At 47.2% G+C, this 14,523-nt stretch overlaps 2 protein-coding genes across 2 annotated transcripts in view; one reads left to right on the top strand and one right to left on the bottom strand.

Annotated features, from left to right (window-relative positions):
- The window catches only part of DTX4 (deltex E3 ubiquitin ligase 4), a 39,317-nt gene extending 36,073 nt beyond the window's left edge, over window positions 1-3,244 (top strand). Inside the window, exon 9 of the mRNA XM_044420788.1 lies at window positions 261-3,244. Within this exon, the coding sequence (XP_044276723.1) occupies window positions 261-494 (234 nt within the window). The 3' untranslated portion in view covers window positions 495-3,244. The remainder of the gene's footprint in view (window positions 1-260) is intronic.
- A 3,238-nt stretch (window positions 3,245-6,482) lies between these two features.
- Window positions 6,483-10,838, bottom strand: MPEG1 (macrophage expressed 1). The gene has a single exon (XM_044420787.1). It carries the CDS (start codon window positions 10,812-10,814, stop codon window positions 8,646-8,648), a length of 2,169 nt encoding a protein of 722 aa, XP_044276722.1. The 5' UTR covers window positions 10,815-10,838; the 3' UTR covers window positions 6,483-8,645.
- Between the last annotated feature and the right edge of the window lie 3,685 nt (window positions 10,839-14,523).

The raw sequence follows: 14,523 nt of genomic DNA, 5'->3' as shown, positions 1-14,523 counted from the left end.
TAGGAGGCCCGAACCAGAGAGTTTTCGTGTCCTACTTCTGAGTTATTCAAAGTTTGGCTAGTTTGAATGCTATAGAGGTCTTTGGTCCGATCCAGCTTGACTGTTCTTAGGCTGTGTTCTTGCTGGGTACAGAGTAGCATCCAAATGTTTCCCGGGGCCTTAAAAGCACACAGCAAGTTTAGTGAAGTAGCCCATCATGATGTGAGACAAGGTGGCTTGGGCATACCATTCCTCTGACGTGCATCCTTTCCCTCCTCCAGGTGCTGAAACTGCTACTGATAGCCTGGGATCGGCGGCTGATCTTTGCCATTGGAACCTCGAGCACTACTGGCGAGTCAGATACAGTGATCTGGAATGAGATTCACCACAAGACGGAGTTTGGATCCAACCTTACTGGCCATGGCTATCCTGACCCCAATTACATAGACAATGTGTTGGTGGAGCTGGCGGCTCAAGGCATTACAGAGGAGAGTGTGGTTCAAGAAAAGGATTGAGAGTAGGGGGAGGAGAGGGGAAGAGCCTTGCCCTGGGGGTGGAGCTGCCTGTATAGCCAAGTGCGTGGATCAAGCTCCCCTCCCCCTTCCACTGTGCCTGCTCTGCCCTCTCCTCCTCCTCTTGCCACAGCCACCAGCTGCCTCTTAAAGGGCCCGGCTCTGCTTATACAGCAGCAGTAGGGGCTTGCTCGGATGCTGAAGGGCTGTCCTGTCTCAGGTAGCCCACAGCCCTTGGCTAATAGGAGCAAACCAACCAACTTGGGTGGTTTCCTCCCATTGCATCTTGGGCATGAGGTGGAGTGTTTGATGAGGCCTGAGGTTATATTAACCTTAGTACCCATGGCTGCTTTATGTTTGTAGCTCAGACATCTGCCCTTGTCCCTCTAGCTGCAGTGCAATGGCATTTTTGTGAGAAGAACTTAGGGACCCTCTTTAAATTCTGTGGAAAATTTGCTTTGGGGGCAGGCAGCCTTTTAAGGTATCTCTGGTGGTACCGCTCAGGAGCCTGTTTAATGGCTCAGTTGCAAAGGCACTGAGGAGTAAAACCAGTCCTGGCCTTTCTTTTTTCTTTGCCCAGCTAGGTGCCTGGTTCCATGTTGTCATGTCACTGCTGCTTCCATGTTGTGGGCGCAAGTCAGAAATGTGCTGTTTGCTGTTCTGGTCTCCCCCCCATACCCCCCCCCCCCCCCCCCCGGCACATTCTGAGGCTGCCTCTTCAGTCTCATCCCAAGAGAGCTAAAAAGTAGGCCTGCTGAACTGCTAGAAACTGTCCCAGTTCCTTGGGGAAGTAGGCTGGAAATTCCTTCTCTTTGATACATTCCAAACTGGGTCAGCTGCATGTAAGCCTCCGCAGTCCCATTCAAAATGGGCTGAAGTTGAATAAATTAATTGCAGCCGCTATCTGGAGTTGAACCTCAAGGAGGAGCTGTAAATCTCTCACTTCCTCAAAACTGATATATTAAGAGTCTGCCCCATGCTTGCCTTCCAGTAATGTCAGTTCACTCCAAACCAAGTCGGAACTACTGTGTGCTCCTGTCGCAGGTCTGCTCGACCCAGTGGGCTCCTTGATGCAATACTGACTTGGTCACAGTTTAGGTCAGGGGTCTCTGTCTTACTGCATTTAGTTGTTTCCAGGCCAATACAGAGCCACGTACCCTGTTCTCTTTTTCTGTTTGTGGATTGCATCCCAGGGGGTTGTTTTATGTCTGATCTGTTTGTGTTGTGGGTTAGAGTGAGTGGAGGTGGTGGTGGTGAGAGAGAGAGAGAGATGTTCTGGTTTTGCCCCACACATTCCAAGGTGGGTTCTTTGAACTGTCTGTATGGGGGAGTCCCCTGGATACTGATTTGAATTTATTTACCTCATGTTTTGGGGGTTTGTCATATATGTGTATATACTTATATATATATTTGCAATATATGAGAAAGAGACTTTGAGGCTAGGATACTGTATCACAAAGGTACTTAAGTTAGACCTGGAAGCTAAGAACTGTTTTAGCTGCAGTTTGCCCTAGTTTAGAGGGAAAGACTGGCAGCCATTTTGAAATGGTTGTACCAGTGCCACATTAGGTCCATGTCTACCCCTGCCACCCTGAGAATCTCAGTCAATGCCCTGGCTTTCTAAAGAGCTTAACAACCCATGTGGAATCTCTAGGACTGGCTTGGGTGAGAAGATAAAGAGAGGATACAGGGTTGGAGGGAAGGCATGTCAGAAAAGAAAGAAGCATGTTTGTTGAGGTGGCTGCCTGCATGCTTGTCCAGGTTGGTGGGGGAAGGGTGTGTATGTGTGTGTGTGAATGAGTGGAGGTCTCCAGAGAATCACACGGGTTGTTAAGATTCTGGGGTGCCTGCGTCTGTCCAGCTCAACCTCCTCCTCCTCTTCCTCCTCAGTGGCTCTTCAAGAGGATTAAACAACCAGTGTGCCTGCTTCCTCTTGGAAACAGAAATGTGTTTCAGAGTCACTGTCTGTAGGCCCTTGTGGAGAAGCTAAAACCATGTCCTATTTGCATATTCCCTAGCTGTGTGATCCCTAAGAGTGAGTTCTTCTGTTTTTACCTCAGTAACCGCTTAAGGACAGTAACAAAGGGCCAGTGGATATCACCAGCTTGAAAGTGCCCAGGCTTCCATCATCCTTAAGAATGTGTCCTTGGATCAATTTTAACCAGACATTCCCCAGTTAGATTCACAGTCACATGTATCTTCCCCCTTCTAGACTTGATCTGACTGAGTGGTTAACAATAAATTGCAACAAAAGTCATTTCTGCAATCTTAAGCAGAGCCAGGTTTCTTCCCCTGACATTAAGCAGCCATGACATTCCCTCAAATGTGACTTAGCTTCCAGGATGGGGTACAGGTTGTGACGGATAACCTCCTGGCCAATGTCTTCTCCCAGCTGAAGGGGGCTTATTTGCCCTCTCCTTAACTTTCCTTTGGTTGATTTATGTCTTTCCTTAACTCTCCAGCTGTTGATATTTTTATACTTCCTAGAGAAGGACCAGCCTGATGTGATGCTGGCATGGGGATGATGGGCAGGGTGTCTTCTCCAGTGCTCATTGTGTCCCACAGCAGGTTGTGTGGGTGCTGGTAGTGGTTTTGGGTGGGGGGGTGGTTAGGTGGGAGGGAAGCTATGCTGTATATTGTTTGTTTGTTGTTCGTGAACGGTGCGTTTTGCCCGTCTCGAGTTTGTTGCATTGCGTGAGGATGACACCCCTTGGGGTGTAACAATAAAAGGAAAACTCCACTGCCAGATTGAAGAATGTTTTGTGTCTGTGTTTCCTAGGTCTGTGCATCTGTTCATTGTTCATTGTTTCTGTTTCCTGAGCAGGTGAATGTGTACAATTTATCTGGTTGGGAGAACACCAGCACTTTCAAATGGCCACAAGGGGGTGTTGTTTCAGTGGCAAGGAAAGTTTAAACATATTTTGTTTTGAGATCAGTGGGCAGCTGACCAAAAAACCATTTGCTTCAATTAAGAAGATGCCTATATAGAGTGACAGACTTTAATTTTTACATTTTAGGCAGAATCAAAATCTCACATTCACATGTCGGATGAGGGGAAAGTAATGTGAAGGGACAAAAGAGGGAACTGAGTTGGAACCAATCTTGGAAGTGATATATATTCCACCATCTAAGGTGGTAATAGCATTTTTTTCCTGGCAATCCTATGCTGTTATCACCTGCATGATAAGCAGAACGTAAACCAATGCAGGTCCTCCCCTCCCTTTCCCAGCCCAGTCTAATGATACTGTGCTAGAGAAACTGACCTTGAATGCCTATCATGCAGTGATTAAAGGTGCACAGTGTCAGCAAGAGCATTGCACAAACCTCGGATTATCCCTGAAGTGGTCCTCCCAGCAAGGGGAGAGGTGGGTCTGCACTTCCAAAGTCTAGGGAGTACAGCTTCAGGCTGTTCCCTGATCCTTCTAGAGATCTAACTCCCACTCATTTCACTGTGACACATTCTTTTTTCCCAAAGAATTTCACTGTGTGTGTAAAGCTGAATTATGGGTATAGATGCTAATTAGGCAAACCGACTAAACATAAACAGTAATTTTTCATATTCTGTTCTGATTATAGAAATTGGGGTGGAAAAGAGGTTTGGGACTGCATTGAGTTGTAGAATTTTTTCTGCTGATTTTCTACTTACATGTAATCTCCAGTCTTTTGTGTTTAGATGAGATCTAAGTGTCTAGATTCTTATGTCCTTTACAACCAATTGCCCACCAGCTTGGAACACTAAGCAATAAAACTGGATGATCAAAGAGGAACTACTTTGAGAAAATCAGTGAGGCTCTTTAGGGAGTAGACAAAGCTCACTTAACACAAAATGCTGTTTATTCAGGTTGGTTTCCACCAAACATATTGAATAACATGTTTATAAGAGAACACAGTACATTTTTGCATTCTGGAGTATATTTTAATACATTGTTATATATGCAGTTGCCTTTGCTAGATAAAATAAAACCAAAGATGTGAGAGATGCAAAATAACCTGCTGTGGTTTACAGACAAATCACTGGCTGATTCGTTGTGAAAGAAGAGTCCATTTTCCTGTCATCGTTCCCCAGGAGAATATACGTTCTCATAATGAAGTAAAAGCTGCTGACTGAACGCAGAGGAGCTATTCTCAATAGAACAAAATTGTGCTAATGCACCACCCCAGTGTATTCAGAGATGCACTTGTGGAGTGGGCTCAGAGAAGAAAAAAGAAGCTCATCAAAAGAGCAATGCATTTGCAGCCTCTTTGCACTCCCCGCTTCTCAGCATTGAAGAAGAGCTAGACCCTGAAGTTACTTTGCATTCTCCTTCCTATCCATGCTCCCTGCTTCCTTCCTATTCCACCTCTAAGCCTCAGGGCTCTGCATGCATGTGGCAATATGCATGCTTTCTCATATAAGGAGCTCAGAGTGCTCGCCCCCCTCCCCCATCATCTCCCCATGGTAGGAGAATATTATCCTAGCCTCCAATTCTGTGCTGGGAAAAGGAGTTTGCGTCTGTCATTATTGAGGTGGTTTGAGCACTGATGGTTCTGTTGTGTCCTCATCTGTCTTACATCAGGCAAGCAGGGTGTGATACGGGGCGGGGGAGAGGTATCCTTGTGAATTTAAACTAGAGGCAAGTGGGGCAAGGGCTGACAATCTGCAGTAACAGCAGTGTTTGCAACCTCCACGTGCAACTGTGGCTAAAGAAAATCAAAAGGGCCAGGTGAAGTAATAAATGAATGGTTCAATGCAACGATTCTACGCCCCAAGCATACAAGGGGCGTTCAGTGTATTCTCGGTATCGGGTTGATTTGCTATTGATGTGGGTAATTTATTTCATTAGCTAATGACACTATCTGAGGGTATACATGCAAAATTTCAAAGAAGTGTGATCATTAGTTCCCTAGTAATCCTCAGTGAAAGACAACCATGATGACTGATGCAACAATGTTGAAGAAAATCGAGCACCACGTTGTGATTAAGTTCCTTATAAAACAAGGAAAAAGTAAAAAAAAAATCATTCACGAAGAGATGGTGGCCATTTACCAGGACTCTTCACCTTCATTATCTACTGTTCAAAAGTGGTCAAGTGAATTTAAAAGGGGCAGAGAAAGCATTGAAGACAACCCTTGTTCGGGCAGACCAGTTACTGCCACTACGAAAGAAAATGTGAAAAAAATTGAGAAACTTGTATTGGAAGATGCCCGAATAAAAATCAAATTGTTAGCAGAGATGACAAACCTATCCGTTCGTACCATATTTACTATTTTTCATGACCATCTTAACCTTTCCAAGGTCTGTGCAAGATGGGTGCTGTGAACGTTCATGGTACCTCAGAAACAAGTGCGAGTCGAGTGCTGCAGGGAGTTTTTAGAGCTCTGTGGTGAAGATCCACAGTATTTTCCACTGGATTGTTACTGGAGATGAAACTTGGGTTCATCACTATGACCCTGAAAGTAAGCAGGAGTCCATGCAGTGGCATAAAAACGGTGCTGACCCTCCGAAGAAATTCAAAGTCACTCCATCATTCGGAAAAATCATGGCCACAGTGTTTTGGGACCCAAAGGGAATTTTATTGATCGAGTACACGAAAAAAGGTGAAACCATAAACATAGCATCTTAATGCAACCACTCTGTGTAATTTAAGAGAAGCAATTAAAGAAAAAAGGGGGGGAAAACTGACCACAGGTGTGTTGCTTCTTCACGACAATGCGTCTGTTCACACGGTGCGTGTTTTGAAGGCTGTGTGCGAGACTGGTTTCGAAGAAATAAACCACCCACCCTATAGCCCGGACCTGGCCCCCAGTGACTACTGCCTATTCCTGAATTTAAAAAAAGATCTTCGTGGAAAGCAATTTTCTGATGATGAAGAGCTCAAAGTGGCAATTAATGCACATTTTTTAGACAAGGAGGAAGGATAGTTTCTACAGGGAATTGAAAAGTTAATTTCTGGATGTAATAAGAGTTTTGAAGTTACGTGGGATTACACTGAAAAATAAAAATTATTATTCCTTCATGGTGATACCGAGAATACATTGAACGCCCGTCGTATAATTGCTGGAAATAGGGGAAGGGAGCCTATGGCTAGAGGGCTTTTGGCCAGCAGTGGGATGCAAGTGGTAGAGAGGACACCCCTCTCTGAGATTGCAGCTAGGACAGGAATCTGACAAGTGGTGCCCAGCCCACAGCTGGATCCCAAAGTGGTGCCTTGTGCTCCCCCATTATCTGCCCTAAAGGAAAAAGGGGATTTGCAGAGTCTGTGGCAAGAGGACTCAGCATTGGCTGCTTTTGTGTGTGCTGCATCACCTAGATGCATCCAGCCACAAAATAGTTGCTGACAGGGACTTTGGGCATGTGCAAGGGACGGCTTCCCGCAAGCCCTGTACCTCACTGGCAGGGTAAGCCTGCCCCTCCTTCCAGCATGGTGGGAAGATGTTTGTTTGGGCTGTGCAGGCTGCAATAGTCCTGCCATCATTCCTGTCAATTCCTGGAGTGGGGAGGGGTGGGGGTGGGGATAATAACCAACCAACACAGCACTTCCACATACACCACAAATGCTTCACGGATGTGTCTTGCAAGGAGACAGGAAGGGGGCAGGCTGTGGCTAGTTTGAAACATGTCACAACTTCCCTCAACCAGGTGCCCTGCAGATGTTTTCTGCTTTGGTTCCCAATAGCCCTAACTAACATAGCTAGCAATAAGGAATGCTGGAATTCTTGTCTAAAACTTCTGGCAAGCACCAGATAGGTAAAGCTGTTCCATCAGCTCCTGCCTATGGGACCACACTTCCAGCTGGGCCTGTTTATCTGGGCAAGTGCTCTCTGCTGCCTGTGTGCCTTGGAGATGCATGCTGGAGTCAGTGCTTGCCCCATTCAGGGCATGGTGTTGACACTGCACTGTTCCACCGGATATTCCTGTTTTGTTTGTTTAAAGTTTTGGTATCCCGCCCTTTACAGTGTCTCAGGGCAGCAATTAACATAGATAAACATAAATAAGACACAGCAAAGGATCTTTTCTTACTTGCACATTACTCCTGCTTTAGGGAAAGCGTGTGCCGGCATGCATGTAGAAGAGGGTACACCAAGTCTAATACAAATGCTTGCTTACCAGCATCAGACACATAGTCATGCAAGTTTCTGAGTCCTTGAGTCCTGTATACACACTGGGGACTGTCCTTGAAAATCAGTGTCCCAAGTAGGAAGGATTTGATTTTCACAGGACCTTCCAGGAAGTGTATAGAAAGAAAACCCTTCCCCTCTATGGACTGCACTGACCCCAGTGACCTCAAGATTCCCCCAACTCTTTTAAAAGAACTCACAGGGAATCCACTAAGATGAAAGCAACTCTCTCATGTGTATGCCCACAGCTTAACCTGTGATCTGCTGCACAAACTAACAGGCTGGAAGGTGAGCATTGAATGCACCCCAGTGCTATCTGTCCTCAACCACATGAGCATACAATAACCTTCTGGGCTGCCCTCCAGGAATTTCAGACATGTCAATACTCCTGCCTGACACTCTGGGGATCTGCTGGGGTCAGTGTAAAGCAGTGCAGCCCTAGGGACATCAGCAGTTTAATACCACGTGACCCTTTGCGGACAGGAGAGGTGGATGCTTCCACCTGGAAGACCTTGGGCAGCTCTCCTTGGTTCTCTGGCAGATGGTCACAGTCAGAACAGATCTTTTCCTATTTGTGTGAAGACACAGAGGACCCCTCAAAGAATGACAGTTACAGGTAAGCCACCTGCCTTTCCCCCACTGCAGAAAGAAAAAACCTCTTGGCAGAAAGAAAAAGTGATGGCACAGTCATGAAGAGGCACATGGCAGAAGAGGGAAAAGGCTGGCCTTGCCTGTTTTTGGCTCTGACCCTGCATAGAGTCCCCAACAGGCTACCCCCAAAGGCAACGTAGGCCTCCAAGGAAAAAAAGGTTGCTCCCCCTGCCCCTGGTACAGACCATAAGAAGCATAAGGCAGCTTCCTGTGTATGCAGTGGAATGAGCGTCCCTTTGGAGCCCCCTCTCTGCTCTTGCCTCTGCTCTCGGAGAACAGATGATGAGGAGCAAGAGGAAACGGGGCTACACGCGGCAGCACAGGCTTTGTGGAGTGGGAAGAGAAGCGGAAAGCTCACCATGAATCCATGTAAATGCACGCAGCAGAGCTAGCACTCGCACCCCACTAGGCGGCCTGCCTTTCCGGCTCCTCCTGGAACGTATCCATTTGGGGCATGAGGCCATAGGCAGGGTTGCTTGAAATCATGCTTGCCTCCTCTCCCTCTATCTTGCTGTACTCCTTTCTTTTGTACCGCCTGTATCCGCAGCCGGCCAGGACAGCCAGGATGACCAATCCAGTGGTGGCACCCATGCTGATCCCAATTGCTTCTCCAGTTGAGAAGCTCCCACCAGCACCCTGCTCCCCCTTCATGTGGTATTGCACATCTGCAGGGCTGCCCACCTTCCACAGCTGGGTCTGGGGGTCCTTGACCCAGGTCTGACCACTGCTGCCGCTCATCACCAGGATGGTTTCAGTGGCAACTGAGCTGAGGGCAGGCTTGTGAGTGAAGGGTGGGAGTCGGGCTTGGGGTAGAGACCCTTCTATAAATCGCCCAGCCTGGACACAGTAATCCACTTGGCAGCCATCGCTGATCAGAGCCAGGTGCTGGCTAAATCCTGCTGGGCACCTTTTGGGGTATGGGTCATTCTTTGTTCCATTGTGGGATCCCATCAGTGGGTTTCCTGCCTGGCAGCTGAAGAACCCTCCAAAGGGCACAGAGTACTTCTGGCCTCTTTCATCACTGCTGACACAAATCTTGAGCTGGTCAAAGAGCCTCAGCTGGTAGTACCTGGAGGGACAAGACTGGGCATTTGTCATGGGGTTGATGCTGTTTACACTAAAGAGCCCCCCAAAAAGGAAGCTGGAGCTTGCAGGGACAGGTCCTCTGGCTGCACACCAATAGGAGCTAAATCGCACTCTGGAAGGTGTGACCACATCCTTGCAAACCTTCTTGCAGAACAGCCTCCAGATGAGGCAGTCCTGGTGGCAATCCAAGTGGCTGTACCCTTCCTCACGTTGCTGTGAGCCCAGTTGGACAGCTGTGTAGCCCTCTGGGCATGAGAACCCTCCCGAGAGCGGATTCCTCTGCTCCAGGCCTTGGCAGAGCAGGACAGCGTCAGGGCCTTCCAGCTGAACACACTCCTGGTAGGCACCTCCAAACGTGAAGTTCCTTGCAGTCCCTTCACAGGTCCCATCATCCATATTGGCATAAAAGTTGAAATTGGGCGATGCTGGATTAGTACAGCCAGGGTACGTGTTGAAAGTGTAATAGCGGGAGATGGCAGTTTTCACTGTCCTGGACAGCTTCGTCACGGTGGGACTGGGCAAGCCTGGCAGGTGGTGGGAGGTGATAAAAAATTGCAGCGGCAAGCCTGAGCGGTCAACTGCTACCAGATGGTTTGTGATGCTTTCTTGCCAGCCTTTCAGGGTAATGCCAGGATAAAAGGACACCCCTCCAATGCTCTCCACCCTAGAGTTGATGCGGTTAGCCTGATACTGCCTGGTGAAATTGTCCTCTGTTCCTGTTGAAATGCTACTGCCGAAGCTGATGATGTTCTGGAGAGAGATGCCAGCAGCAGCTGTGATGGAACTTCTCATGAACTGGCTGTCTTTCACAAAGGTGGATTTGATGTGGTCCTCCTGGACGAGGCTGGCTCCAGCATCCACGCCAGTGATTACATGAGTGCCATAGTTCAGCACTAAGATCTCTGCCAAGTAGTCAGCCATTCGGGTCTGGTTGTTCTCCAAATAGCTAGCAATGGTAATGAGTTGCTGCCGGAAGCCTTCATCTAACTTGGCTGAAGGGTCAAACTTTACTGTGTACAACAAGTTTCTGACCTGAACCCTGGTGGTTACAGCTTGGCCTCTTACCTGGTGGGTTTTCATCCTGCGGAAGTCAGTGGAGAACCTGCCATTGATGAAAGAAGAGGACACCTCTGCATTAATGGATGCTGCGGTAGTACACTGATAATCCATCCAAGACTCTATGATCTCTGCGTTCATCTCCAGGTAGCTCTGTTTACGGGCAATGGTGAAGACCTCATTAGGGAGGATGTAAGCTCTATCTTCTGTGGTTCTGCACAAAGAGTAATTTAGGCTAATCACTCTCCCCATATCCAGGTTCCTTAGATTGTCCCAGCCACCTCCTGGAAGAACTTCCAGGGCAGGAAGTTCCAGGGCTTGTACGCATTCTTGAAATCCAGAGGCATGAGGATGCTGCACCAATGGTTCCAGTGCCCAGCAGGCCCAAAGGGAAAGGGTTAAGGAGAGAAAGAGTCCTGTAATTTTATTCATGGCTGGAACAGTGTGGAAGACAAACAAGCTTCTCAGTGGTGTAGCTGTACTTCTGTCTGAGCTGTGGGTAACCCAGTAGGAGCTTCTTCCTTTTACACTAATACTGGTGATTGAAACAGGAAACTAATGTGTATTGTTTTCGTGTATTATTTTGTACTTCCCCTATACAGATTGGTGGAACTATAGAGCAGCTCGCCATGTATTTAGGGTGCTTGTAGATGGAGGCTCTTAATACTATCTATCAAAAGGCACTGTGCAGTTATTCCATCTTTTCCTCTTTAATGAATCTCATAAGAAAAAAGACAGAACAAGTAATGGGAAAACAACACAGGGTTTCCAGTTGAATGCACCTGGGGCAGTGCAATTGCACAATAAAAGCCTTCTCTGGAAGCCTTGTCTGAAATGTTTGGTTTCCTTTTGGAAGAGAGACAACAATGGAGACATAATGATTTGCACTAAACTGGTTCCCTCTTCATCTGAGTAGGTATTGCAGAAATAGATGCTGAGAAGCAGGCAGGCAGTGTGCATGGATCCAGAAGTAACAACAGTGTCTCTAAAATCCAACTACTTTATCTTCCAAAATCTCTTACAACTTATCCAGAATGTTCTAAATGCAAGCTGTTCTGTTCCATCTTCTTTCATCTGAGAGTCAGTCTGGTGTAGTGGATAAGAATGTGGGACTGGGACTCAGGTGATCTGGGTTCTAGATTCCCTCAGCCATGCAGCCAACTGGGTGGCTTTGGGACAGTCACAGACTCAGTCCAAGCTACCTCACAGGGTTGTTGTGGGAATAAGATTAAGAGCAGGAGGAAGAGAATGATGTAAGCCACTTTGAGTCTGTTGTAAGAAAAAGGGTGGCATATGAATCTAATAAATAAATATATAAATCTTGTGCCCTGGGCTCATTCAGACCTTTTTACCAAGCTCCTTCCACTTTACAGGTGGGGTCAAGGTGGACCATTCCAGGGCAAAGATGACCTATGGCATTTGTTAACCGTTCATTTGCATACATTGTTAGTGTCCAGCACACTCCGATGCTAAGGAGAGAATCTGAATGCAAGCACAGAATGTTTCTCATCTTATGAGAGAGTGTGGGTTAGTGCCCAGAAAAAAGGGGAAAGATGCAATGGCCTCCATCTTTCTTTACAGTGAATTATGAGTGGCAGCCATTTCTTATTTTCTGCATGCTGCTACAGAGTAAAATTATGAGGACCATCATCAGAAGGACGGGTGCAAATCAAGGTTTCTTGACTATGAACAAGGCATCTGCTCTGCCTGCTGTCCTATCCATAAAATGGTTGCCTGCAGTGGCAGTTATCAGGGCTGCTTCGATGTGATGTATGTCAGGAGGTGTGGTGAATGTCAGTCACAGCTAAGGACAGTGAGGAAGGTGGCTACTAAGAAGAGGGCCTTTTCTGCTGCAGCACTTTAGCTGTGGAATGAACTTCCCAGAGAGGCTCACCTGGCATGTACATTGTTCTGCATTGGGCACTGCAAAAAGACCTCATTTTCCCAGGAATTTTAGTCGTTCCATCTCTGTTGGTTTTAATCTTGTAAGCCACAGTCCTATGACCTGTGAATGCTGTCTGGTCAATCATAGCAAAAGGCGGAGACCCTACTGCAGCACTGGAAAAGCCTTCAGAGTAGCCTCCTGCCCCACTGCCCGTGTGGTTCTTTTCACCCTGGCTGAGGACTGAGGACAGAAGACCACTTTGAGAAAGGTGCCCGGGGGAGGGGGGGAGGCATTCTGGGGGAGGGTCAAATCCAAGTGGTGCCTCTGTCCCTCCCCCTCATGAGGAGGGAAAAAGCATTTCAACAGCTGAAATCAGCTATCTAAATATTTTTGAAGGGGGCGAGAGCACAGGGACAATCCCTGATTCCACGCTCAATGGGATCCGATAAGCTTCTGGTTACAGGCAGCTGCAAAGGACTGAGCCTTTACTTTACTGCACTTTAAATCTTTGTTCTGCTGCCAGATTCTCCTTCAACTTTCAATTCCATTCAGTGCTGTACTTTTAAACTTGTAAATTTTTATTGTGCACTTTATGTTTGTAACTGTTGCAAACCATGCAGAGAACTTTGGCTTTGGGGTTGGTATAGAAATTGAATGAACAAAAAATGTTATGAATATTTGAAAAGACATGGCAGCCAGGCAGGGGAGTCTGGCATCTCGCCTTCCAGCATGTACTTTCTATATGTTGATGTAAATTGCCCATCCATGAAACAAGGACGGGGATGCCTTAGCCTAGATGGGGGGTTGCTGAGTGTTTCTCCTTCCCCACAAAGACAAGCAGGGTGCAGCTGAATAATAGCAAGGAGGTTACTGAGGGTCAACATGGAGTATCAAGTCCTTACCCAGGGTCCAAAAGTCAGTGCCACACCTTCAGCTTGAGAGGAAAATAGCCAGAAATAATGGCCTTGAAGCTGCCTTCCCCACCCATGCAGTCATTAAAGCCTGACTTTGCAGTGAGAAAGCAGCTGCTCACTTTACCAGAGCAGCTTTGTTCCCAGGGAGGGCGCTGGAGCCTGGCTGCATCCTGAGAGGCTCTGCAACAGTGGGAGAAAGAAGCATTACGAAATCCATGGCAATGGACATTTGTTCTCAGCCTGGGGAAGGAACTGCCCGGGCACCGTTCGTAAGCTTTCTTTTGCTGTTGGTAAACTTCTACCCATTTTTCATCACTGTATCCAATAAAATATTGGTCCTCTTTGGCACAGATGGCTTGGTTGCTTTTTAAGCATCCTCAAATCTAAAGTAGGGTGCCTGGGATGGACAAGGCCCCCTGGTTACAGCACAAGGCTTGTCTGTGTATCTGTCGCGACATTTATTGGAAATTGGGGGGGGGGGCAACATGGGCAGATGTTACCCAGGTGTTTCTTCAGTTTTCAGTTGTGTTGCATGCAAAGCCATGGCAACCTCTGGACAAGTGAACTCCCCCCCTCCTTGTCCTGATTAGTTAAGGACATGTTATTCTGTTTTGATAGATGGAGTTGCTGAGGCACAAGAGGAAATATTTGATCAGCTGGAAAAAGAGCATGGTTCAGGTCACTGCACTCTTGGATCAGAGACAACATCTGTCTAACCTTCTTCCGCTTGATGTGCATTGAAAGAATAACTGTATGGAATAAAAGAGGATGCTCGTGTGCTTTGATTGAAGTAGGAAAGCCCTTGCATAGGGGGGAAGCATGAATTGGCAGATAAAACAATGAATTGAGCATGGTGTGGAAAAAGTGGATAAAGACCTCACTCATAATGCTGGAAGCCAGGGTCCTGCCACTTAGCTGAGTGGTGGAAGATCCCAGCTAGATAAAAGGAAGCAGTTCTTTGCACTTCATGATTGGAAGTATGTCTCTCCAGCTCATGCAGGCTTGGCAGAAAACACGCATTTGCTATCAAGTAAGTGTGGGGAGGTAATCCTCTTTCAGCCCAAAGGGAGAACTCCATTTCAGAGAAGTTCTGGGAGGGAGCATTCCGGGGGGGGGGGGGGGGGCTGAAGGGAAAATAGGGCAGGGCCAGATGCAAGGGAGGTGGAGCCTACAGGATTGGGTTAAGCATTTCTGCATTAGAAAGCCAGGATTGCTTGCATCTCTGTAGCACATGCATCCATGAGGGAAAGCATGCATTTGCTATCAAATAATGTATGGAGTAGCTCTCACTCCTTCCATGTACTGATGCGATGCTAAGCCTACCAAAGCTACTGAGTTTCAC

Source organism: Varanus komodoensis, unplaced genomic scaffold (genome assembly GCF_004798865.1).
Source record: "Varanus komodoensis strain SLA01 unplaced genomic scaffold, ASM479886v1 scaffold110, whole genome shotgun sequence".
In the NCBI taxonomy this organism is placed as follows: Eukaryota; Metazoa; Chordata; class Lepidosauria; order Squamata; family Varanidae; genus Varanus; species Varanus komodoensis.
This window is presented reverse-complemented; position numbering and strand designations above follow the sequence as displayed.

What these genes read in the sequence shown, in the direction of transcription:
- MPEG1 (XM_044420787.1), bottom strand. Translation starts at nt 10,814, where the DNA reads ATGAATAAAATTACAGGACTCTTTCTCTCCTTAACCCTTTCCCTTTGG.